Source organism: Crocodylus siamensis, chromosome 12, assembly GCF_052110815.1.
Source record: "Crocodylus siamensis isolate JL-2025a chromosome 12, ASM5211081v1, whole genome shotgun sequence".
In the NCBI taxonomy this organism is placed as follows: domain Eukaryota; kingdom Metazoa; phylum Chordata; order Crocodylia; family Crocodylidae; genus Crocodylus; species Crocodylus siamensis.
In genome coordinates this window covers 8,115,838-8,142,010 of record NC_143406.1, presented here as the reverse complement: position 1 = coordinate 8,142,010, position 26,173 = coordinate 8,115,838, and the positions used below count along the sequence as shown (strand labels likewise).

The 26,173-nt window shown below is 58.4% G+C and overlaps 1 protein-coding gene across 3 annotated transcripts in view; it reads left to right on the top strand.

The window, feature by feature from the left end:
* Positions 1 to 26,173, top strand: part of AGRN (agrin) — a 169,918-nt gene that overhangs the window by 70,528 nt on the left and 73,217 nt on the right. Inside the window, exons 3-4 of one of the 3 annotated variants that reach the window (XM_090023205.1) lie at positions 3,634 to 3,654; positions 21,550 to 21,597. In XM_090023205.1, coding sequence (XP_089879331.1) covers positions 3,634 to 3,654; positions 21,550 to 21,597 — 69 coding nt within the window. Of the gene's footprint in view, positions 1 to 3,633; positions 3,655 to 19,545; positions 19,730 to 21,549; positions 21,598 to 26,173 lie in introns of those variants that run through there. The other 2 variants (XM_090023207.1, XM_090023206.1) reach the window with 2 other exon arrangements.

The window sequence follows — 26,173 nt, the reverse complement described above, 5'->3', positions numbered from 1 at the left end:
TCTCCTTTTGATGTCCACAGAAGCTCTGTTGAGCTGCAGCATGATAAAGGGAAAATCAAAGCCGAGCGAAAGCCGTCGGCATTGAGAGGCTCTTCAGGCTGTGGGGTTATTTCCCTCGGATCCGCTTTTGTTCTAAAGCGGAGAGAGCGAGAGAGAGAAAGAATCTACTAAAGTTTGGGTCATTTCCCTGAACCGGAGGCAGGAGGGGCTGGGGGTGATGCGGGTGGCAGCAGGCGGTACCCAGGGCAGGAGCATGGCATTGTGGGCCAGCCTTGTTTTTTGGGGACAGACACTAACCTACTGCTTGAGATTTGCAGCGTGGGTGATGACGACCACGAAGAGCAGCCCCAGGTTTCTCCTGCTCTGAAGCCTTAATGGGGCCAAGCCCATGGCAGCTCGCTCCCAATTGCATCCCTTTGCCACTGTCTCTTCCCCCCCAACCCTTGATATTAGTGTCCATAGGTGTTGCCCTGCCTAGAGACTGGTGATGGCGTTTGCTTAGCACTTGGGTAGCCTTGGGCAAGCTGGCACTGGGACCATGGGGTAGCAGCCGAGCTAGGGAGGCTGAGTGTAAATGCACCAAAGAGAGCCAGGCTTGTGGGAGTTGCTTTCGGGATCCTCCCCGGTGCTCAGCCCTCTCTCTGGCCCTCCAGGCAGGCAGCTCTGCTGTGGCAATCCATCTCCTCTCTCTTTGTGGCGCCATCTCTCTCTCCCTTCCCATCTCTCCTCTCTGGGGGGAAGGCAGCTATTGTTATGGGGTTTGAGATCTGCATATGAAAGCCCCAGTTGCTATGGCACTGGGGAGGCAGGGACACTTACTGCCAAGGACAAAGCCCTGCCTGGACTTGGAGGTCCCTTCCTGGGCCTGGCAGATACCTGAGGCTGCCCACAGGGCTTTCCCGGGGAGAAGCTGTTGCCCTGTAAACCCCCGAGTCTTGGCTTCCAGGGGGAGTTTTTGAGGATGCGCAGGGCCTGTCGGGGCAAGAAGCTGCCAGCTAGGAGCCCTGGGCACCCAGGTTACAAGGCTCCTACGGTGTCTGGGGCACGGAGGGTCCCGAGGGTGCGGGAAGTACCCAGGCCGTAGATGTGCCTTAGCATGGTTGCAGCAAAGTCAGAGTCCTCCGCGGTGCCCGAAGCCGCTGGTATTATTTTTAGTGGCAAAGTGCACTTTACACGCGTGAAGGCTGGAACCGCGCCTAACAGTCCGGGACTCCCGGGTTTTATTCCCAGCTCCACCGCTGACTTTATGTGTGGCCTAGGGATCCTTCTGCCTTATTCCCTCCACGGGACCTGGGGCAAGTCATTTTGCCTTCCCATGCCTCAGTTTCTCCGTGTGGGTGGTGATACTGATTCTTGCAGCAAAAGAGTCAGGAAGGACTTGTACCCCGTGGTTGGACTGGTACAAACTGGGGGGGATTTGCTTTCATCTGTAGCGGGGCATATATTAACAACCTTAATTAGAAGCAGGATGCTGGCTGCGGTGATTCTCCTGCCTTACCTATGGCAGGTTGTGATGTTAAGTCTTGTGTCCGCGATGACGGCAGTTTTATGAAGAATTTAGACGATGGATTTGTCCAGGATGATTTGGATAGGGATGCTGCAGCCTCATGGGCTCGATGACCGCTGGAGGTCCCTTCCAGCCCTCCTTCTCTACGATTCTCTTTCATCTCTAAGATAAAAGATGGAGTAGTCTGTCAAAGCGATATTACCAATGCCACGGACACATGGCATTGCAGGGTGTCGTGAAGCTGAATTAACTCACTGTCCCAGAGTGTGACATGTGCCAAGAGGGACTGACATGCTTCTAAGTGCTGCATTGCTGCTGTAGCTCTGTAGCCTTATCTCGGCGTGCCTGAGCCAAGCCAGTGGGCTAGGGGGATGCTCAGCAGCCCCAGGACTGAGGGTGTGGGGCTGAGATTGCCCTTTCCAGGTACAGGTATGTACCTCGATGGCATCGTGCTTGTTCATGAATCCCTGCTCAGTTCCCGTCTGGCATCGCCCAGCCTGGTTATCCCACTGTCTGCCCTGCCAGTCTTTGCCATCTCATTGCTGTATTGCACTGTGGCTATGGCCAGCTCCTGCCTCTCTCCCCACAAGCACTGTGTTTTCCTGCTCTAAGTCATATATTGCCCTGGGCTGGGGGTCCTGGTGAAACTCCCCCTCACTGGGACAAAGCTATGTAGGGACCCAGGAGTGTTTTTCCAACTGAAGCAGCCAGCAGTAGCTTAGAGCAGGGGCAGGATATTGGACAAGACAGTCCCTTAAATCTAGGGCTAGAAGGGGGCCTGCCAGGTTAGTGAGTCCAGGGAACCACGTACCCAAACTCCATTAAGAACGGTTCACGATGACCCTCACATGCAACAACAGGGCACAAGGGCAGAAACACCAAGAGCACCCCGCCATACGCATGCTTGGGAGTGCCACCTGCAGTACCCCCTGCTTCTCCTTGCAAACCTGCACCTCATCTTGTCTAATGAGGATGCCCTCCTTTGCTTGAGGTCTGCAAGGTACCACAGGGAGCAGGGGCTGGGTCCACTCTTTGGCATCTCCAGCACCCACCCCGCCTTGGGTTGCCACCTGCCTTCATAGGGTGGGCGCAGCCGGGGAGAGGAGCACAGTGTCCTATCCGCTGTAGCCTGGCATGAACACTTTCCGTGCTTCAGACTGGGCCAAAGGGGCTGGATCTCTTTCTTTCCAGCTGAAAATAATCCTGGGCTTTAGGATATTTTTAAGCGGCTCTGCCACATGCTGGGAAGGCTAAGGCTGCTCGTGGTGAGTGTCTGTGTCTCTGTCTTGGCACGGGGCTGGCCCCAGCCCTCAGTGATCACTTTGTTCCTCCTCATCCTCTCCCTGAGCCGGCTGGGTCCATGCAGTGTCACATTGCCCATTGCGGGATCAGCGGCTGACACACTCCAGGGCCGGCTGCCTGCAGGATCAGGCCTGGGAAAAGGACACAGCTCAGGTCACATGAGCTTTCTTGCCCCCTTAACTTGTTGGCGGTGGGAGTGCAGCCCCACAGGAGAGGCTCAGAGCCGGGGGGTGGCAGGCAGAGGGGTAGACAGGGTGAACATGGTAAGCCCCTGTACCCCACAGGTACCCTGATGCCTGTGGGTGCCAGCACCTCCGGGGAGAGTGGGGAAACGTTTCACCAAGGGTGCACGGGGGATTGCTCTACCCCGTGCATTTAACAGGTACAAGGTGGTCGCAGAAGGGGCAGTGTGGAGCTGAGGCCACCACTTCCCTTCTGTACTCACAGCTTCTGGCCTGTCTGTGTTCAAGACACTTTCCAGCAGAAGCTAGCTCTGCTTCGGCTGCCCCGTGGGGTCGGCATATGGCCATGGGGGTCTCTGGCCACATCCTTAGTGCTGGTGGTGATGGCAGGAGGTTTGGAGCCCAGCTGGGGTCCTCATAGCCCAGAGGCAGAACTTGCAGTGCTGGTGATCTGACGTTTTTCCTAGGGCCAGGTCCCTGTACTCCCGTTGAGGCATGCTTCAGCTTTGCTGGGGAATGGCAGGAGGGGGGACTGGAGGAGGGCGGGGGGCTAGGAAAGCTTTTTCCCGCTGGCTGTTCTGCTGTTCTAACTCTTGTGTTCTCTCCTTTCTCTCCCACTGGCCCCTTCCCTGCTTTCTAAAGAACATAGGAAGCTTCTTGCTGGTAAGTGATGGTGCATCATCCAAAATACCATCCCTCCATCCACCATCAAACCAACCCTCGTAGTCTCTCCACCCCCATCTGGGCTCTCCATCAGACCTGGAGCAATAGAGACCCTCTTGGAGGTGGGTGTAAGCTCCCCCGTTCCCATGCATCTCCAAGGGCACTATTGCCATTAGATCACAGTTTGAAAGATGAGCCACCCTTGGGTGCAGCTTCCAGATGACTGCTGGGTCTGGTTGGCAGCTGTGTCCACTCGCTAGCCAGCCAGGTGGCTTTCCAGAGCTGGGTTAAAGCAATTGCTTATGCTGAATCTTGCTAGTTTTCTCCTGCCCAACAGGCGATGGGTAGCCCGGGCTGAATGCCTCACAACTTAAACTGTGATCTAATAACCTCTATCACCTAGCGCCCTCCCCATGTCTGACCATCCTCAGCCTGTCACCTCCTATGGGAGTCATGCACAGGGGTCCCAGATGCCCTGTTGGCATCTAGACCTCCCCTTTCTTTGGCATTGCTTGATGTCTCTGAGGCTCTGCAGTTTGGTTTGTTCCATCCCCTTGGCAAGACGGTTCGGATGGAGGGAGCAGGGAGGGTTGGGCTGATTGCAGTGTGTGTGTGTGCACGTGTGCTGTGTGTATACAGATGCATGTATGCATTTGCAGGTATGTACATACTTGTATGTACATACCTGGCATGCAAATTTATAGAGGACAGTACAGGTAGTGAGGGGACAGCCACTGTGGCTGGACATTAAGCAAATTCTGCGGGTGGTGCGGATGCCCGACCACAGATGGGTTGGAAGCAAGACCCTCTGCTGGCATGAATCAGCCTCAACACTGGCTCACTGTGGCCAGATGGACCTGGCCTTTGCTAACAGGACTTATCGTGGGACCTGTGGCTCTCGAACAACCGCCTGCTTTGCTAGGGAAGCCAAGGTCCTGCAAAGCAAGAAGCCTGGGCCCAGCTCCTCCAGTTCTGCTTGTTGTGACCCAGGGCATGTCATGCTCCTCTTCCTGGCTTCCACTTTCCCTCTGAAGATCTGGGGGCAAATGCCCTCGCCCAAAGCTTTATCCTGAGCCTTGGGCTTGCAGTGGAGTTTGAGGCTGAGTTTGTGCACCTGAATTGCTAGGCATGAATACTCAGGATTCAGCAAGGCTGCCAGCTGAGAGCATGTCCCATTCCCACTGAGGTTCCTAATTCTCCTGGGCTGTTGGGGAGCTCCCAGCCTGACCCGCTGCTTCAGAGGGGAGGCAGCAGCTGGGCGGTGATGGTGAGGGGCAGGACCACAAAACCTGATGCAATCTGGAAGCATCCCAGTGCCCCAAAGGCCCTCCTGTTGGGTTTGCAAAGGCGTTCAGACTCCCAGCTTCCCTCGCCTTGTCATTAGCAGCTCCTCTCTCCCCCAGCTGTCAGTGGGACGGGGCGGTGGTTCCCTCCCAGCAAATCCCTGTCATTAAAGCAAACCCTTTTGCGCTCTTGGCTGGCTGCTTGGGTTCCCCAAGCAGCCGTAGAGGACAAGGGAAGGGTGCACGGTGTAACCGGCCCAGCCCTGGACGGGTGCCCACTCCCTAGCGCTGGGAATCCGGGGATGCCAGGGGGACTCACGGCCGGCTCCTTTGTGCGGAGGCTGCCGATATGGAGAGCATGCGAGGAAGGGATTCGGAGAGCAGCTGGGGCTGGCAGCCCCCTTCGCTCCCCCTCCGACCTGTCTTCTCCGCAAACACGCCCTGCCTGGCTCTCTCCCCTCTGGCTGGTGCGGTGTGGCCCGGTGATTGCTGTGTGTTGCCGCCTTCTGCCGCAGCCAGCACGCTCCTGGGACCACGGTCCCTAAGTACCTCCATAGAGCAACAGCCTATGCAGCTTCCTGGAGCCCGGGGATTGGGGCCCTCCCTGGGTCTGTGCGTGTGTGTTTATGGCTAGGGGACCTGTGCGCTGTGTCCCCAGCATGCTCCAGTGCCAGGCATCAGGCACGTTCCCTCTCTTTGGCATCACACTGCTATAGAGGAATGAGACCTCAAAAGGGCCGTCTCCTCCAAGACCCTGTTCCCCATCGGCTCATCCCTGCCAGAAACTAGGCACTTAGAAACTTTTTGTGAGGAAGATACAGCACGGCCTCGAAGCAACCTAACCGCCCAAGGAGGCAGAACGGCCCCCACACTCCCCTGGGCATGCACAGGGGCAGGGTCCAGCTTTTGGAAACTCTGCAGAGGTTCAGTACTGAGTGTCTGCTCTTCATTAGTTGGCCATGGATGTTGGTGGCTGCTAGGGAGCTCGTGGCTGCTAACGGGGCACCCTGACCAGCTCGGATGGGTGCAGATGCCCAGCTGGCAGTGACTCGATGCTGTCTTTGGCTTGAGGAAGAGTTGATTGCCAACTTCTTTACAGCAACGAACCTGGGCTCCTCTCCTTTGCACCCACCTGTCCCCCACTTGTGTGTCTGTCTCCCGGTCAGGTCAGCAGTGGGGCCGAGGCAGGACACTGGCCTGGGTCCCACCAGAGTCTGGGGAAGGCCTGGTTTGGATGTTACTGCCGGCCTGGGCGTCTGTGCATGACTGCGCCGCTCGGCATTACGGGCTTGGAGGTGGTAGCTTGGGCTTATCTCCGGTTGACATCTTTGTGCTTCTCCCTGTTTGTACTTGGCTGCACTGCGCAGGGCAGCAGGGCTGGGCCAGGGGGCTGTCCGGAGACCCTTACTCGCTAAAGCACCTTGGGAGACCAGAGTATATTGCGAGATGCCTCCAGCTTGTTCTGAAATGGGAGCAGAATAGGACTGGGATCAAACCCAGCCCAACAGCACCCTCCGCCGGCTCACAGCTGCAGGAGGATGGTGCAGCGTGAACGGCTTTCAATCCCGGCGGGTGCCTGGAGCTACGGCGCTAAGCACTTCCAACAGCTTCCCGGGCAGGGAGGGCTGTCAGGGGTCTCCATCTGCTGTCGGCTGCTGGGCCTCCTCCCCGCTCCGCAGCGACGTTCCCCCAGGACCGGCGGGAGCGTATCGTGGTCTGTGCCCAAGACAATGGGGCTCATCTTTTATTTACACGTGTGTGTGGCAGCGCGGTGTCTGCCAGCTCGCAGCACAATAGCAGGACCCTGCTTGCCTTCCCCGCGCCCAGCTGGGTCTAGGTGGCGGGAGGGAGAATGGCTGGCGACCCACTCATCCACCCTGACCTCCATTAAACAGGCACGGGCATCTCTCTGCAGTGCAGGCAGGCATCTTCTGCACTGAGTCTTCCTCACCTAGACAAAGGGATGCCTTTTCCTCTTCCTCTGACACTCATCCTTTCCTGGGCACGTATAGGGGCAGGTGTTTCTCCCAGCAGCATCACCCCCACCCTGCTGCTTGCCCCTGTTCATAGAGAGATTGCTACCCCACATAGCGGGGGTGTTGCTGAGCCTGGCCAGCAGACCCTTTTCAGAGCCCAGGGTCTCCAGGAAGGGAGCAAAGTAGCAAGGTAGCTGGTTGTGGTGTGTGTTTGCAGGGAAAATGCCCTTCTTTCCTGGTCAGCTGCAGCACCTCCAGCCCTGTCCTTGCCTGTGGGAGCTGCTGCCATCTTCTGTGGCTGTTTCCTCTCTTCCAGTAGTGCCTGCTCCCTGCCCCAAATAGTTCAACTTGCTCCTGGACTCCTAGGGCTGGCGGGGTTATAGTCAACTGGCTTCAGAGAGGGGCTGTGTGGGGGGAAGGAAAGGTGTGTAGAGAGTAGAAAGTCTTTTGTACCCTGTGCACACACGTGTCCTGCCACCTTAAACCCAGAGGCTTGGTAAGACTCTGGGGGGATGCACTCAGTGCTTGCAGGGAGAGATGCCAGCAGCCACCTCTGCAGGAGCCAGGGTGAGATGGTCTATGCTTGCTCGCATCCGGGAGGGCTAGCGGGGCCCAGCAGGAGATATTTAAAGCCTCTTGGCGGGGAGCAGTCCTGCACCACACTGCCATGTTGAAGCACTGGGTCACTGTCTGCCTGCCCCATCACCAGTGAGGCCAGGTGTAGGAAGGCAAGGTCACCTCTGCTGTGAGATCGGAGGGGGGTGCCCAGGGTCCCCTGCAAAGCCCATCACCCTGTGCCACACTGATGCCGTGCCCCACACAGACAGGAGCCTGCCAGGGTCAGTGCACCTCTGCAGAAGGAAGGAGCAGCCACGTGCCTCCTTTGCCCCAGCTCCGCGCAGTCCTGGGAGGCCTGCCCCATGCTGACGCTGCGGCTCCTGTCCTGAGGTCTGTCTGGTTTATGGGAAGTTGTTCACAACAAGGCTCGAAAACCAGCAACCAGGAACTGCTCTGATCTGAGGCCCGTGCCGGCTCCCCTTGGCCGGGAGCCCGGTGCTGCACAGTCCCGTGTGTGCAGCTCACAGTGCTTACGGGCATAACTCCGGGGTTTGTGGCCCGCAAAGGGAGCCCCAAGGCCAGGCTGTGGCTGGGGACTGCTCCCTTTCTTCCCTGCCTTTCACTGAAGGGCTGGGGTGCTCTGCAAACTGCCCCCCCGGGACACGTAACACAGTTTAAGTGCCAGGCAGAGCTGCTTCCACCTGGATCCTTCCTTTGCGGATGCTGTAGCATCCTTTACTGGAACCTGCTATGTAAAGGCAAGAGGCACTGGGCAGAGATGGATAGATAAAGTCCCCTGGGGCTAACCATGAGGCTCTCATCATCCATAGGGGGGAAACTGAGGCATACCAGTGGTGCTGGTAGATGCTGAGCTGCTTGGAAACAATTTGCTGCTGTGTTGGCACGTAAGTGTTTCTGAACAGCCAAGAGGCCATCTGGGGCCTCTGCAAGCCTTGTTTCCTGTCCAGCTCACCATAGCCTAGCTCCTTTGATTCTTCCTGCCTGTCTGTCTGTCAGCCTTTGAGGCTGTAGATTAGGTTTCCCAGCAGATGCCCTGTGGTACCCAAATCCAAGCAATCCTCATCTCCTGGCAGGAAATACCTGTGCTTGACTGAGGTTGAAGGATCTCCTCTTAAGTGCCAGCGTGATGTTAGCAATGAACGGTCATCTGCGTGCAGGAGTGCGTGCATGTGCATCTCTGTCTGTGCAACATCATCCTCTACCACTCGATTATGAAACTGCCCAGCTGACTCCTGTATCCCAAACTGCAGTGAACTCTGAGGCTGAACAGTGCTCGAAGGGAGCGGGGTGTAATCGAGGTGAGGCTGCTTCCAAAGGGAGCCATTCACCGCCTGGCGTTATGCTGGTTTATCTGCTGGGAGAACATCCCAGTTGCTGGTGGCCTGCTTGCGCGTTAGTGCAGAGGGGGTATCAGCGTCAGGGAGCCTGCGATGGGGTTTCAAGCTAAACAGTCCTCTGGAGGCCGTGTTTTTCCTGTTCTTGCAAAAAGTTTGTCATCTTGTTGGGGAATGTAATATAGTCAGTCCCCTACCATGCGGTGCGGGCTAGGTAACAGGACAGCTTGCCAACCCGCTTGGCTGGAAATTGGCTGGCATAAATACCTACGCACAGCATGGGCGGGCTGTGTAGCGAGCAGAAGTGAAGGCCGAATTCACGTGTAATTCATCCTCAGCCACCGCGGAGAGCCCGAGTTGTGACCTCCAGGGGCAGCGGGAGGGGAAGGGGCTGTCGGAGGTGGGAGGTGTCCGCTCCGCATCCCCGCTGCCCAGTGAACAGGTTGGTTACAAGACATCGTGCTACTGCCCCAGATCGTGGCAGCTAAGCCCCTGAACTCAGCGCAGGCTGGCTCCTGATCCTCCCTATGGTGTTTCGCAGGGATGTCTAGTGCGATTTCCCTGAGAGGTCGGCAGGTGGTGCTGTCATACCGTGGGAGACATGCAGGCTGTGACAGAAGGCTACAGGGAGTCAGTCCTGTGTCCTCTCCTCCCATCTCCAGGAGCAAACTGGAGTGAGAAAACTGGAGCAGTAGGAAAAGAAGTGACTTGCAGCTTTGTGGGCAGCAGAGAGTCCCATGTGGATGCTCCAAGGGGTCATTAGGATTTATTTGCATCCTCAGAGGCTGATGCATCATGAGGCAGGCACTGCGGTGCTAGGCGCTGCAGGTCTGCAGACCTACAAGGCAGCCCCTGCCCCTGGGAGCTGCAGTTGGAGGAGAGAGAAGCAGCAGGAGATGAGTCCAGCAGCGGTGCCCCAGTTGTGCTGGGTCTTGGGCCACTTGTCTCCTTCCACAGAGACTTCCTGGGTGTTATCATGGGCCAGCTCATAGGGAGACCGGCCTCTTCCACGGCACGTCATATCTCATCTGTGGGACAAAGTGTGGAGAATGGGGCAGGGACCGCTGGGGACCCGAGGCTCCCAGAGCAGCGTTACAAGGCCAGACACCTCCTCCACAACTCATGATTCAGAGTCTGTCCAAAAGGGCATGCGCTTGTGCCCACGGGGAAGTGGAATGCAAAAATGTAGGACTCTTGGTTCAGAGATGATACCTATTATTAAACCAACTAGGAAATTGCAAAAAAATTATCTTTATCTGCAGGCTTTCGGGCTCTAATACCCTTCATCAAGCTCAGGGAAAATTAAAGCCGGGAAAAAGTCCCCATAGGTAGGAAATAAACTTCATTCATGGGGATATGGAGCACTTTGTCCATGTGCCCAAGCAGGCCCGGTTCTGGCTTGCAACCCCCATCCACATCCACATGGATCTGCCGGTCCCTCAAATCCAGCCTAGGGTCTCAGGGAAAGGGGCCTGGCAGGGGAATGGCCAGTGCACACTTCGATGGCAGTGGCTTACATTGTCCGGGAGCAGCCCAGGGCAAAGCTTGCCTTGTAGGAATGGCCTGGCATGGACTGAGACTATTGGCAGAGCTGCCAGCTCAGCATCCCCACCTAACCCCGTCTGTCGGCTGCAGCCTGGTGCTCTTGCTTCTGGATGTCAGTTCCCATGTGCAAACCCCGCATTTAAGTAATTGCCTATTAGATTTATTTAAGAAATGCCACAATCCAGTTGTCTCAGGCAGCTCGGTGGAACAGATGTCCGCCCTGCACTGAAACATCTGCTCAGGAGAAGGGGGCTCACTGCTTAGCAATATGTACCACGTGGGGCTCGGGCTTTCCAGCCACACACAGGTGGGCTGTGCTATGGGGGGGACACTGGACCGGGGGAGCTGAGCTCTGTTGCTGCTGGAAGCTGTCCTCGTCTCTCCCATGCCGTGGCAGCTTACTCTGCCCCTAGGCGTGGAAACTCTGCACCGATTTCCACTCACACGCTCCCGCTGTCTGTGTGCTGTGCTGCTCATTGCTCTTGGCGTGGTCCCCTTCAGCGCTGGTTGGGTTTGAAAGGTTAAAACCACAGGGGTTGCAGCTGATGGATGCTTTCTGGGAGCCGTAGAGCCCAGATGTGGGTCAGATGTGTCCCGTGGCTTGAGGGCGTCCGGGGGCTCAGGTTTGGTCCTGGACCATCTCAAGGCTGGTGCCGTGACAAGAGCCAGAGCGCGGCTTTGCTGCTTGGAGCCCTGGACATGCAGAGCAGACAGCCAGGGTGGACGGCTCGGGGGGGTGGATGGCTCTCCAGGGAGACCTGTCATTTTGGCATGAGGAGGATCCCCCAGCACAGAGGCTTACGGATCAGCCACAGGCAGTACAGGGCCTCCCTCCCCTGTGTTACCAACTCCACATCAAACCAGGCCAGGAGGCTCTGCCTCCCTGAAAAAGGAGCTTGGTAGTCTGGGTGCTCACCCCAGCAGCCACAGCAGCAGTGGGTGTTAGCACTGCCATCAGCAGGGTGCAAGGAGGCCAGGAGCTGTGCAAAGTGAACCCCCATGACGAGGCATGCTGGCAGGGTGGGAGACGGTGGGGGAGTTTGCACAACCCCTGCCTCTGTCTTTGTGTTTCATGGCTTGTCGAGCCAATGCTACAGTTTGGGGCAAATCCCTTCCCTGGTTTGCCTGGGAGCCTTTCCCGTGTGCTTGGGAAGCACACCCCAGGATGGGGCTAGAAGCGTGGTCTACGCATCGTTGCTGGTGGGCTCTGGGCTGTCCAGTGTGGACGGGGAGCCCCCATGTCCCCGTGTCTGTCCCCTGATGCTCCACGCCCATCCCAAAGGGCAACTCACAGCCCAGCCTGTCCCTCAGCTCCTGTCTGGAGGAGAGACAGCTGCCCCCTGCCGCTGAAATGTGGCTATGAAAGCAGGAGAGCCCCCCTGTTCTCAGGAGCCCACCCCCTGCCACAGGGCTGCTAATTGGGGATGGCATTAATTAGCACTCTCGCTCCCCTCCCCACACACTCCCGCACTCCCGGCTGGGCCGCCTCTCATCCCCCTGCCTGCTTCCCTCTCCCACCGAGGGGCTGTAAAAGCTCTTTATTTCCAGGCGTGGCTCAGCGGGAGCCGAGCTGGGTCCTGCCAAGTGTTAAATGAAATAATTAAAATCCACGCCCTCCTCCCCCTCCCCCGACTTTCTTTCTAATGCTGGTAATTAGCCTGGGAGAGCAGGGGAGGGGGCGGGGAAGGGAGGGAGGGGTGCTGCTAACCCCTGAAGTGGGCTCCCCCGTTGGAGGCCTCACATGGCTCTGTCTTGCCAGTGGGTGCCGGCAAATAAATACCAATTAGCTCAATGCCAAACTGGATTAGCAGGAGTGATGCCAGGCAGGGAGCTGGTGCCGCCCGGGGTGGGGGCTCAAGGCTGCTTTTTCTCAGGCCACTGGCTTGGCAGGTCGGAGCTGGAGTGGGGGGAGCAGACTGGTGCCTGCCCCGCAGAGCCCAGGGATGCCGGTTCTCACGGGGTTGCGCTCCTGGGTTGCTCTGGCCCAGCGGGAGCAGATGGGGTGGGAATAAGAGGTGGCTTTCCCCTGCCGCCTCCCTGAGTTGACACACTGGACAGGTTGGGTGCCCCACCGGGCTTGGCAGAGGTTGTCACCCCCTTCGGTGCTGAGGGCTATAGCTGAGAGGACCTGTCTGGGTCTTGGAGGGGAATAGATTTCATAGGCATCAGGGCTGGAAGGGACCTGTGAGATTAGTGGCTCCAGCCCCCTGCCCCAGGGGCAGAAAGCCAGCTGGGGTCAGCAAGATAAGCATCCAAGCGCTGCAGAGACTTGCTAGATGGATAGGCCCAGCATTGCTCAGCTTAGGGTCTAGCTCTCGCAGCAGTGGGCTAGTGTCTGCTGTGCCAGGCATTGAAGGTGCCCATGTCCCCTCCCGCCCAGGTATGGCAGAGTCCCTGTGGACACCGTGCCTAGGAGAACAGGAGCATCCATGGCCTCGCAGCACTGCCCTCCACCAAACCAGGGAGTACCAAGCACCAGTAACATGCATCCCCTTGGCAAACTGATTAAGGGTTTCTGGGTTGCCCACCCCACGTGAGACGTCTGATGAGAGGCAGCTGCGAGAGCCTGACCAGTGGTGTCCAGCTGGGTCCCTTTCCCACCAAACAGGATCTGGATCACCACTGGCGTGTCCTGCCTCCGTCCAAATGCGGCTCACACCGTGCCCCTCCTCCCGGCGGAGGGTGGTGGCTGGGGTGTGCCGTGCCACTTCTTCCACGGGTACTGCGACACATCTGTGGCCGCGGCGGGGGAGCTGCCAGCCCCTGCCCGTGCTTTTGAAGACCAACTCGAAGTGCCCCTATCCCACCCCCGCTCTGGGCTGTGCACAGCGTGGCGGCAGCAGCTGTTAAATCCTTGCTGGGATTGCTCAGAAATAAACCCATTAGCGGTGCTGGGCTTGAAGATGGCCGCTGACCACGCAGAGGCTTTAATGCATTAAATGCTCCAGCTGAGCAGGCTGGGGGAGGGAAAGCGTGAGCTCAAAATGTGAATATTTCCCACCCCGTAATTGGTCTGGCTGTGATGTTTAAGGGCATTAAGAGTGGACATGCTGGAAACCCTACTCTTTTTCACACCCCCTCTTTTTTTCCCTAAGTCTGAGTTTCCCTCAGTGTGGTCGCAGCACCAGCATGAGGGGGTCCGAAGGGGCCAGCATGGCTATCTGGCCACGGGCAGGGCAGTGGGACGCTGATGCCTCATTAGAAAGGCTCAGGGTCTGGCTTGGGGGTGCTGCCTCATGGTGGTGAGACCCAGGGGATGGTGGCAAGGCGGAGAAGATGCCATGCTGATGTTGGAGGGAAGGCTGCAGGGGAAAGGCACCTGAAGGAGGTGGCTGGATACCCCAATGAGGGGCTCCTAGGTGGCAAGGCAGGGAAGTTGCCATGCTGATGTTGAAGGGAAGGCACCTGAAGGAGGTGGCTGGATACCCCCCCCCCCGGTGAGGGGCTCCTGGGGTGGAGTTTGAGGGGGGAGCATCCAGCCGGCAGGGGGAGGGTGGCGTGGGGTGTGCGCCTTGCTCCCCCGCAGGCAGCTTTCTGACCAGCCCTCTCCCATTGCATAGGGGCAGCTGAAATCCTCGGGTTTCCAAGCTAAAACCTCCAGCCTCTCCTCTCTCCCTGTTTTTCCCCCACCATCTGTGTAGGGAGGGGCAGTGGGCTGGAGGACCCCGCAGCCCTGAGAGCATTCAACCAGCCTTCCACTGCCGGGGACAGCCAGCATGTGCAGTGGTCCTCTCCGTGCCACGGGTTGGGGCTGGCATGGCAAGGCCACAACCACAGTGCACGGTCCCTCGTTCTGAACGTGCCCAGATTGCAAGGCAGTGCCAGCCACCTCCTGGGGGCAGCTGGGGTGCCTTCCCCGGAGAGTGCCAGACACCGGTGGTGCAGAGTCCCCCCAAGCGCAGTCAGTCTCCCCTCCCTGGCAGTGCCAATCTCCCGTGCTCCCTGCAGCCGTGCCCAGGCTGCGCACGTGAGAAGTGCTCCATCCTGCGTAAATCACCTGGGTGGGATCAGGAAATACCGAAGCTTTCGGCTGTCCGTGCGTGAAGCTGGAGCACGAAGCTCCTGGCTGGGGTGGGGGGAAGGAGGGGGAGGTGACGTCTCAGTTCTTAACTCTGCCTTGGCTATCAAACTGCTGTTGGGGGATTCGCAAGCCTGAGCAGCATCTGGCACTTCTGGGCCACCTGGCAGGATCTTCTTAATTGTTTTTCAGTGGCAGGACCCAAGGTAACAGCTTAAAACATGACCCAGCTCAATTGTGGTTTTACGTGCTCTTTTGCTTCCTTAACTTCAGCTCCCCCTTTCCCAGCCAGAGAGGAGCGGGAAGGGAAAACGCTAGCATGGCTGGCCGGCAGAGGGCACTGGGCTGGGCCATTGCTTCCCTCGGAGGCTCGTGGCTGATACAAAAGGATCCCGGGTGAACTACTGTACAGTCCGGCTATAATGCAGCCACCTCTGGGGAGGGCTGTAGCACAGGGGATGGGCGGCCAGCGTGGGGGAAGTGGGACTAGGGATGAGGCTGGGGCCTGCATGTAGAGGTAAAATCCTGGCATCTGTACAAAATGCCCTGCGCAGAGAACAGACCGGTAATAATAAGGTCTCGACTGAAAGTCCTGCCCAGAGGGACGTGAATGTGCCTCTCCCTGAACAGCGATGGGCTGAGGCCTCCGTGCTGGCGTCTGCCTGCGTATGTGCTCCAGGGAGCTGAGGCTCTTCACATCTGCGGAGGTTTTGCCCCTTGAAGTGGCCCCAGAAAGGCTTTAGGGGAGAGAAGCCTTGAAAATCGGGGAAGAAAGGGAGGAATGTGCCTTGCCTGATTTGCATATGTAAACATGCAAAGAGGAATATGCAAATACACTGGCTTTTCTGTTTGGTGTATGTGTTTTGGTTTTTTTATTTGAAGCCAAGCCTTTGGTCTTGGCCAAGTGTATTCGAGTTGCCAAGAGAGCATGATGCTGAAATGCAAGAGGCGGGAGACTGAGACCCCCGGGGAAGCTGGGGGGGTGATTCCTGCCAGTCAAAATAATGCCCTGTACTTCTACATGCCTTCCTCCCAGAGCCCTCCGGAGGTGTCGGGCGTGAATTAGCTCGGCCTGCAGCCGGGCTGGGGAGGAACCTCTGCAAAGGGCCATGCATCGAGCTAGGAGCAGCTCCGGGCGCAGGACCCAGGAGTCCCGCTTCCTTGTCCTGTGCGTGTAATGACCGGCTCACTCTCCTGCTCTGGGAAGCACTTGGCTTTCAGTCCTGGTCACCAGGACCCCAGGGGAGGGTGCTGCAGCCAGAGGTTGCTGTCCCCTGCTCTGGTTAGCTTAGCATGAAACAGCTTTTTATCAGCTGGCTGTTGGGCTACGGACTGGGGGAGAGGTGACGGAGAAGTGGTGGGAGACAGCGTGTTGGACTTCTAGCCCTCCCTCAAGCCAGAAACGGTGCCTGGGAGAAGCAGAGGGGCTGGCGCATCCAGGCAATGAGTTGGTGGGGGCTCAGGCGAGTTGCCCCCTTTGGCCAGCACAGGTGCCATTTGCAGCCTGGCCTGCGTCCGCTGGCTGGAGATAAAGCCCTCTCTGTGCTGAGGGGAGTCGGGTCAGTGCCGGCAGACCCAGAGCAGGCTGGGTGTGAGGGTCCATCAGGGCTGCAATGCGGGGGTTTGCTCGCTGAGCCAAGGGCAGCCTGGGCTGATGCTTGTATGGCAACCAGAGGGAGGGCAGCGGGGAGCTGAGGCCGGGGGAGAAGCACCGAGACTTCCCGCCGGCGAGCATATCCGGGCAGGCAAGGCTCGTGAAGCCAGCAGGGCACCTCCCATCCGTGGGGCTGCCCATCTCCCTGGGGACCCCTGCTGCCCTTGAGAGCAGCCGTGTCCTCTTCCCTCGTTGCTTTTACAAGTGCCTGGGATCGGCTCCATTTCCCGCGTGCCAGGTGGGGACCTCCGAGCCGAGCCCAGGGGGTCAGCAGGGGCAGCGCTGCCGGCTCGCCCTGCTCCCCATCTGCCAGCGCGATATTCTCTCTACAGCGAGTGGGAGGCTCAAGCGCTGGTGACTAACCAGCTGGGCATCTCCCCAGAGGAAGCGGGGGCGCCGGCTCCCCCTCTTCAGCATGATCCTTCAGCATGCTAAGAATAGCCCAGCCTCCCTGAGCGGCGCCCGGCATCGCGTCACCCTAGCCTGGCACCAGGAGGTGCCGTTTGGGCGAGTGTTGCTCCTTCCTCGGGTGGAGAAGCTGGCCATGGCTTGAAGAACTCTGCCTGCCCTCCCAGGTGGTGATAACTACCTGGGAGGAAATCGGGGACGCCAGGAAAGCTTGGATGGAGTGAAGGGGACTTCTTTGTCCCTGGACAGCGCCTTCCCCCAGGGTCCTTGCTGCTCTGGGGCTGCAGGAAGCAAGACCCATGCAGCCTCTTGGCGCTGGGTTGGCCATTGAGTATTGGATCATCAGAGGCCAGGCGTACCCCTTCCCTGCTCAAGGGCTGGAGGCCTGGACTGAGACCACCTCTCTCTGGGACCTCTTCTTCCCCTGTTGCCCCTTCCCTGGCATCCCACCAGTGGCGTTCATCTCCAAGGCCCAACCCCCAACTCTCCCTTGCATCTCCTCTGGTGGCATTACGCTTTGAGTCTTGCCAGCCGTGTTGGGCGAGGGGCAGGGATGGCTCAGAGGCTCACAGCACTCCCCAGAGGCATGAGGCTCCCTTGCTCACGTGACAGCCATAGTCACATGAGCATCTGTCTCCTGAAGTGACATGCTTTCCCCTCGGTTCACACCCTGCCCACTGGACCTATCACCCCGGATGGAAAGGCAAGCACCTTTGTGCCCTGGGCTGAGCGCAGCATCTCACCCGCTCGACCCTTCCCTTCTTAATCTGAACTTTTGGGTGATCCAAAGCCCATTGCCACCCATTACCTCTGTGCACGCACCATGCTAGTCTTGACCCACAGCTGGAGGGGTGGAATAATCTTTCCACCCCTTCTCTGGCCCCCACGAGGTCTGATCCTGTATATTTTCATGGTGAGGTGCAGCCGTCAGCCATTCTGCTTTGCACGCGCTCATGCATCTCCAAAGGCTCCTTCCTCTGGGGTCTCTGGCTGCATGGGGAGGGGGGACCCTAATGCCCCAAACAGCCAGGGACTGGCTGCAGCTCTTTGCCCCTCATCCAGGGCACTGCCCTGGGCTTAGGTGGGAGCAGAGGCATAATGAGTTTTGACAGTGCAGTCTCCGCCCCTCTCAACATCTTTAGTTCGCGAATGAAAGCCGGTGCGGGGAGGAGGAGGAGGAGGAGGAGGGTGGAGGGCTGCTCTGCTTTCCATGCTCTCGGGTGGCGAGAGGGAGAGAAGTGAGTGGAATATCCCAGCAGCTCCCTGTCCATCGGCGGCTCCCCCAGCCCCCTTGCACCGCGGAGCAGCGCGGAGATGCACACAGGTGTTTCTGCCCCGGTGCCACGGCAGGGGCAGAGGCGCCGAGCCGAGGCACGAAGCACCCTCCCCTTTCCTTTTGTGCTCTCGCCAGCGACGAACTCCCCGGAGCAGCCAGGGCTGCGAATTCCCCAAAGCCTCTTCTCCTTTGTTTGAGTCTGCCTCTCCCGCACGCTGCTGGCTGCCGGGGCCGCGGATCCAGCCTGCCGTCCGAGTCGCCTCCTCCTCTCGCCACACCAGCCCTTTATGTTCCCCGCTCCACCTCCGTCCCGCCCGGGAGATGCTTTGAGGGGACCTGTGGGGCCTGGCGGACGAAGCTCTCACAGGGGCAACCTAGAAGAGGAGCCCGGGCGCCTAGAAGACCGGATGGAGAGAGGGGTGCCGCCCGGTCCCTAACTCACCACCCTGGGCTCGCCCAGCCCGCCCTGCCTTGGCGTGGGGCTGGCGGCTGAGAAAGAAACTTGGGTGCGTGGAGCAGGAGGTAACGCCGTTGCTTTGGTCGGGGTGGCATTGCGCTGCACCGGCCTTTGGCTGGGCCAGGGACATCCGGCAAGGTGGGCTTCGGGGCCCCTTTCCTGCCCACCCCGGCTGCTGCGGGAGCTCCCAGGGGCTTGGCTGCTCTTGGTTCCCTCCATGCCTGGCTCGGCCAGGAGCTGGACTCTCCCGCCGAAGGGCTGGCATGTCCGAGTGGCATGAGAAGGGGGGCTGGCCCGTCCCAGCCGTACTGGCGGTGCTGCCCTGCAGGCAGGCTCTGAGAGGCGGCACCGGCTCGGGGAGGAGGAAGAGGAGGAGGAGGAGTAGCCGCCGGACCCTCGTGCTAAGCCCCAGCGTTGCCCCCCGCGTGGAGGAGGGGCAGAAGGGCGCGAAGGACCCGGCTCCCAGGCCGTGCGGGGAGCGACGGAGGCAGAGGAGGGCGGCAGGCCGGCTGCTCTCTAGGAAACTGGAGCTCAGTGGGGCTGGACGCGTGGAGAGGGAAGTCCTGCCCCTGGCTGCGGCGTGGGCTGACGGAGAGCTGAGCTCCCTGGAAGGAGCATCCTCTGTGCGGCCATCGGGGCTCGCCCAGCCGAGGGGGAGCAGAGACTGAGGTGTGCCCCCTCGGGGATTTACAGTCGCACGGACGCACAGACCAAAGACGCTCGGGGCTTCCCCGGGGCGAGGATCAGGCCAGCGTCTGAATTTGGGGACTCGCAGGGCAGCTGCGCCCCGCCCCTGAACCTGGACTTTTCTTCCGTACGGAGGCGTTGGGCTGGTTCCTAGTGGGTTCCCACCCTCCTCGGGGCCGGCCCCTCGTTGAGGAGCTGGCCAGACACTAAGAAGTGATTACCAGTTGGGATTTCTCTCCGCCTCGCCCCACGGCTTGGATTCCCGCTTGGAGATCTCAGGGCAGCGGCCGTTTCTTCCCCGTTCCCTTGGGGAGGCACGTGGCCGACGTGTGGATGCGGGTGCTTGGGCCCCCACCCGCTGCATCTGGCCTTTGGGGGAGATTTGGACCGGGGACAACGCTAGTCCTTGTGGAGTTGCTCCTCGTCAGCCCCCCCAGGGCCCCCGTCAGGGCCTGGGACCTAACGCACGTGGTGCGGGGCGGGCTGGAGAGATGGGGCGCGTGGCGGCAAACTCTCTTTGCTGAAGCCGAGGCACGCCGGCCCCTACCCGCGCCTGCCAGAGGATGGGGATCCCTGGGGAAACTTAGCCCCTGGGGGCTCTGCGAGAGGAAAGGTTGTATTGTGCCCCTCGGGGGGGGTCCTGTGCTTTGGATGTGCCAGTGGAAAGCTGCGCCCCTGCCAGCGGCGGCATGACGGCCTGCCAGTACCCCATAGCGCCCGGGCCCCTGGAGCGGGACCGCATGTACCAGCACAAAGTCTCCCTGGTGGTGCGCTACTTCATGATCCCGTGCAACATTTGCCTCATCCTTTTGGCCACCTCCACCCTGGGATTTGCCGTGCTGCTCTTCCTCAATAACTGTAGGTGTTTCTCAGTGTCGTGGCAGGGGCGGGGAGGGGGTGGGAAGCAGGCTGCTTTGTTTGGGTCTCCGATGAGCTGCTGCTTGGTGTTGGAGCCGTCCGCACATTGCTGTCTCCTCCCCGATACCAGTGCGGGTCCCTGAGCTGAGCCACAGGAGCCTGGCCCCCTGCCCTCCCTTCCCCTTAGGGCTGTACCCTGCTTTCTGTAACCCTCTCCAAGCAGCCAGACACAGATGTGGAGGTGGGTGTATGTCAGCCCTGGCCTGGTGCATGCTCACTTGCTCTCTTGAGACCGGCTGTGGGCTCCTTGCATGCCTGGAGGCTTCCTCTGCCCTTCTCTGGGTCCACACGAGAGCGTCCCTCAGCAAGGAGGAGGGTGACACATATAGCAGCCCGAGCGACGGGGGCTCTGCTGGGGCTGGTGCGTGTGGAGGGAGGCACGGCGTCAGCTCTGGGCCATGCTCTGAGAAGTCGCTACCCCGCTCTGTTATACGCCTTGTGTGTGGGTGGCGGGAGGGGGAGTCTCCAGTGAGCGATAGCCCACGATCCCTGCTTTCTTGATTCAGACGTTAGCATCACGGCGTGGTGCATGCGTGTCTGTGCCTGTGTGTGACCACCCCCCTGGCACCTGCCAGTCCTCCCAAAACAGACATTCAGCCCTCCCTCCTGCACCCTCAGCCGCCCCTCACCAGCCCGGAGCTCGCTCTGCGGCCCGTGGCGGGGAGATCCAGCATGCAGTCGCGTCTCTGGCCCACCCCGGTCACCGACACCCCCAGCACTGCTGTGAGAAGGCTTTCCAGGGGTGCAGAGGGCTGGGGAGCTGAACCGTGGGCGTCTGACCCTGCCACGCAGGAGTCTGCGGAGAAGGCGGTGAACTTGCAGGCTAGAAGAATGACGCGTCTGGCAGAGCCTGGACCAAGCAACAGTTTATATGGCTGCTGCTAGGCTGGAAAGAGTGGATTTAAGGTGTCAGGGTTCGGGAAAGCCCTGCTTCGGGTCCTGCCTCTGCCCCTGACTTCTTGACTTTGGGGAGGTCGCACGGCAGAGCTGTGCGAGACCAGATTCCTCCACATAAATCTGGGCACCCCGTGGGGAAGTAGGTTATGCGGGGATGAGTGGTGACATCCAGTGCAACAGAAAGCAATTTTCGAAGGCCCCATTGGGATCTGTTCCCAGGGAAGGCTCGGAAAGGTGCTGGACTTCCAGCCACAAGGCTTTGTTCATGGGATCTCTCCCAGGCTCTTTCAGTCACTGGCTTGGAGCACTCATGTCACATGATGAATCGGCATCTTGGGTGGCAGGAGAGGTAATAAATAGTTTGTTTTGCATCACAGCTGGGCAGGGCGGCCTTGGCGGGATGACACACAATTGCCCGAGGCAGCCAGAAGTAACCTCCCTGCTGAATGGCAGGGAGTGGATTTGGGAGGACAGCGCTTCCCAGACTTGTAGCCCGCTCCCCCGCCACAACCAGGTGCAGAGATCCAGCTCTGCAGGAAATACTCAGACCCATCGGATCTGGAAGAGTCTTAGGAGAGCGTACAGGATCTTTCCCGCCCGTGGTCGGAGCGGTGACAGCAGTTCCTGGGCTCTGTCCCCGACTGCCCGTGACCGTGGGGACAGCCCCTTCGTCACTCTGTGCCTGCCTCCTAGAGAAGGAGGTTGCAACGTGCAAAGGTCTTGCTGCTCAGGGGGAAAGACGGGAGCAAAGCGCTGCTCATCTCATCCCCTGGATACAGACAGTGCCTCTGCGGGGAGGGGGCGTGAATCCTGCCGACACCCCTGCAGCCTCTGATCTCCCCTCTCTGTTTGTTTCTTTGCAGACAAGCCCGTCAACTATTTTCCCCAGTCACTGCCGACGCCGCAAGATGGTAAGTACCGGATCACTTCCTAATGCTTGATTTCTGTGCTCAGGATGCACTTGAAAGCAAATCACTTGAGCCTCTTCTGCTCCCTCCAGCTGACTGCTGGAGAAGCGCCTCCCTGACCCAGTGATCTATTTCCCAGCCTGACTCACTCCTCTCTCCCCTGAGCAAAACCGCAGCTTGCTCTCGCACACTACACACGGAGCACACACACACACAGCATGCCCTCCCCTTCTCTCTTGCAGCCAGAGATGGCTGGGCCATCCCTACTTCCCAGATGTGGGAGCCTTTCTCAGCCTGCCCAGGAGAGGGGAAGGGTTGCGGTGTCTGCTGTTTTTCCTGGGAAAACTCAACCCCTTTGTGGATCATTTTCCGGTTTCCAGGGGAGAGATGAACCCATCTATATCTTTAAGGGAATATTATTCCACATGCTGCTTTCCTCGTAAAGCTTTGTCCCATTCAGCCATTTTATTTCCATGGGGTGGACCAGAGTGGAGCATCTTGGGGAATAAGGGGTAATGTTCAGGTCTGTGGCATTCATGCCTTCCACCCCAGTGGGCACTGGCCATGGGGTGGCGGAAGATGCACAAAGCGCCGATGGGTAATGGATGGGTATGAGAAGGGTGAGTGCCCTTGGCATAAGGCACCGAGTGGAAGGATCCCAACCATGGGGCGAGAGAGCAAATTGGGCCACCCTGGCCCACGGCCTCTTTGAACTGTCCACTGCTCCTGCAGACCCTGCACAGACTCCTCTGCCTGGCTCAGCAGCACCTGGTAAAGCCTCTGAGTAGCTCCCTGGCATCAGACATGACATGGAAACGGGTTTGCAGCTGGACATCAGGTCCCTTTTGCCACCACCGTCATAGATGTCTCTTCTGGCAGCTAGGCAGCTGAATCCTTACAAGTGCCCAGCTGAGCTCCCCCTTCCTTCCCCTGCACTCTTGATGGATCCCTGAGATTTCTGCATCCAGACTCTTTGCTATCTCCTTTCTTTTACTTTTCCCAAGCTCAGGGCTTCACGTTGCCATCCTTATCCCTGACAAGCGTTCAGTGGAATCCAACTCCCAGAGCCTAATGCTATTTCCCTGGTAGAAAAACGCCTTACTTTCTCCCCACATGCTGCTCGATCCCCTTTGCCGCTAGTCACAGTTCCATGTGCACAGATGATAAACCCGGTAGAGAACTGCAGCCAATTAATAGCCTGCAAGTTTCTCTCTTTCTCTGGGTGGGGGTGGGCAGGGAGGCGGGGGAGAAGCGGATGCGAGATAAAATGTGATTAATCTATAATTGGACCAGAAAAGACATCTAATGCAAAAATAAAAACTAACGTAGGTGTAACTCCCATCTCAGGGCTCTGAAATATTAATAACCAAACCCATGCAGATGACAGATCCTATAAAATCACAGTCCCCCATCATGCCATGGAAAGGCACAAGCTTTTTTGAATTGTCAGAAGGGGCCTCTGTTCCTGAGCCTGAAAGGTTGCAAATGCATGTTGCAAAAGTGCAGCACTCCTCCCTTGCCCCTGTGAAGATGTGGGGCACAGTACAAGGGGATTGGAAAGGTGGTGGGGGTGGGGGTCTTTGCTCTGTGGTTCTCTCTCTTTATCCTGTGTCAGAGAACTTCGTGGTGGCTCTTGTCCCTAACCTGCTCCAATCTCACAGAAACTCACTTAGCTTTTTTGGTATGTAGTGCATTGATTTTGGGAGGGCTGTGAACGCACTCAGATTGTCCCCAGATGACGGCTGTGCTTCTGGTTTGTAGGTAGAATCAAAGAAAATGGGGGCTGGAAGGGACCTCAGGAGGTCACGTCTAGCCCAACCCCCTGCGGGACCAGCTCCACCTGTATTGTCCCAGCCAAGGCTTTGTCTAGCCAGGTCTTAGGGTTTATTAGGTAGCTGGGGCTTTACTTGGGTCTCCTAGTCCAACAAAAGGTTTGGTCCTGTAAAATGAACCTAGGGCACCTAGGGGGGCTGACCAGTGTGGTAACCTGATGAGGGGGGTGATGTGATCCATGTCTTTCCATTTAACCCCTTGCACTCTCACTTGTTTCACACTTTGCTGGGTGTTGAAGACACAGAGTTGGTGTGCATGGCTTCTTCCCCTCTCTCCTCCTCCCCACACCGAGCAGATGCTGGGTTGATTTTTCAAGGACAGTAGATGCCCGTGTGACAGCTGCAGGGGGGGAGAGGTAGGCAAGGACAGCATCAGCTCATGCGGGAGGCGAACGCTCCTGGAAGGGGGCATCGTCAGAGCAGAGAGACTTACCAGGTTGCTCTTGCTCCTCTCTTTAGGGCTGCTACCTCTTTAAATTTAGGGCTAGATCCTCGCCTGCTACAATCGGCCTCCTTCTATTGACTCCAATGGCGCCGTGCCCGTTCCTACCAGCTGGAGACCTGGCACAGGAATGTCGGTGGCGTCGTGCCCACCTCTACCAGCTGGGGAGCCATGGCTCTGTATTTTTTAATCCCGAAACCCTGAAGTTTTGAGATTTGTTTTGATTTCTTTTCTTTTTTTTCTTTAAACCCTCGGTTCCGGATCGCGGTAGAGAGAGAGATGGGAGAATCTGGCACAGACCAGTCGCCACCCAGCTCCCAGAAAGTTAAGCAACTGCTTCATCCCACATTCCCCCCTCCACGAGGATCGCCTGTCCCACCCCGCCTCCAACACATCCCCGCTTCTGTTTAGATAAGCAAAGCTCTCCCATCTCGCATGACTTTCACGTCATATCATTAATCTTCCAAGTCGGATGCTGGTCTGGAGCAACCTCTTTCCCATGCACAGACCAGCCTGGCAGGACGCATGAATTCTTACCACCTCCTCATAGGATAATCAAGGGCAACAAATAGTTCCCGTTGCCTTTTAAAAACCTCCTAGGCATGGGTGTTGACGAGACCTGATCAAGCAAAGGTGGGGCTGACTGCAAACCCTGGGGTGCACATCTGGCCCAGAGATTGGTGCCCTCTTCTGCAGGGTGGTGCCACTGACCTTCCCCTTCTGACACCCATGGTTGGATACACACACACCTTGGGCAGGAAAGGGCTGTCAAAGAGAATTGGGTGTTTACCTGGGAAAACTTAAGTCCTCTTTGGCTGTAAGGAAGGCTCCTCCTGCACCTTGCCCCCGCTGAGCGGGGAGGAAGATGGAGTACAAGTGCACAGCGAATCTCGAGCATCCCCACCCCCTCCTGCGACAGCTCCCCAAGCGGTCCAGAGCCAGCTGCTGGAAACAGAGGGTTTGACAAGCCGGCACGGAGGCATCTTTAATTAGCAATAATGTGTTTTTTACACAAACAAGGCTCTACCCTAGAAAACTCCTCAACCACAGATTGATTTATGGAGCAGTGCCTCCCTCCCTTCACACTGAGGCCATTAATACGGTTTCATCAGGGCTCTTCTCCAAGATCTGTAACGCAGCTGCCACTCCTGCACGGGCGGGGGCATCAGGGATGGTTCGATGCTGCCCTGGAGAGCATCCAGGGGCTCAGAGAGGCTTAACCCGTATGGTTCCTCTAAGGTCAGCAAAGCCAGTCCCTTTCCCACCGCCCAGGGCTTCTGAGCAGACTAACTCCTCACCCTCTTTCTCTTTTGTGGCGGGGTGAAGGGATAGACCCACGTAGCTGAATAGGGAGCAGGAAGTGGGTTGAGCGTTGGCCTCAGCCACCTGCCCCTGAAAGCAGAAAGGTGCGGAGGTTGTCTTCGGCAGGTGTGGCGCGAAGGGGAGGGGTGCAAGACCTGGGTTTTGCCATGCGCCCTGCAGTGCGATGGAGATGGTGGGTGGTAGAAGGTGGAGGTTTCCCCTCCCTCCGTGTTTGCAGTGCTTACGGGTAAGGGGGAGAGGTGGGGGTGTGTTGTTTTTCTCCAGCATCCATCACTAGAGGCGTGTGTGTGTGAGGCAGAGCTGTTTTGTTGGGCTGAGGGCAACGGGAACAAAGCTCCTTTTTAACCCGTGGAAAAGTGTGAGCGAGGGCTGCGGGCAGGAGGAGGTTCGCGTCTGACCAGTCAGGTGGAATAGATAGGATGAGGCATTTGGCTCCGGAGTTAGACCAAGCCCGAGACGGCCTCCCCCCACCCCGCCATCTCCTCGGCACCCCGCTCCTCCCCTCAGGGGCTGCTCGGCAGAGTTTCTGAAAGCTGTCTCCGCTCGGGTAATTGGTAGCGAGATCTGTGCGTTGTGTGGATGGCACAGCTGGCAGCTGACGGGCGCTCGCAAGGGACCAGAGAGGCAGCGGCAGTGACATGCAGCTCTGCCAGGCGCGCATGGGTGCAGGGTGCCTTTGCAGGCGAGAGTTCAGATGCAGCCCTCTGCTCCCCCTTGCTGGGAGACCCCCTCGGCTGCTTCTTTCCATCCGTTTTCTTCTGGGAAAGACTCATGGAAAGAGGGGGGTCAAGCAACCTGGATGGGCGCTGTGCCAGCGGGGCATTGCAGGCCTGACCTCTTGCCATTGCCAGCCATGCCAGCACCCCCCAAGGCTGTGACCGCCTCTCCTCTGCCCGTGATGGGGCCCTATTCCCATCACCCCTTTCAGGACAAAGGCACCCAGAAAAATTTCCCTTTCCCCTCGTCTCGTGCTGGCTCTGCT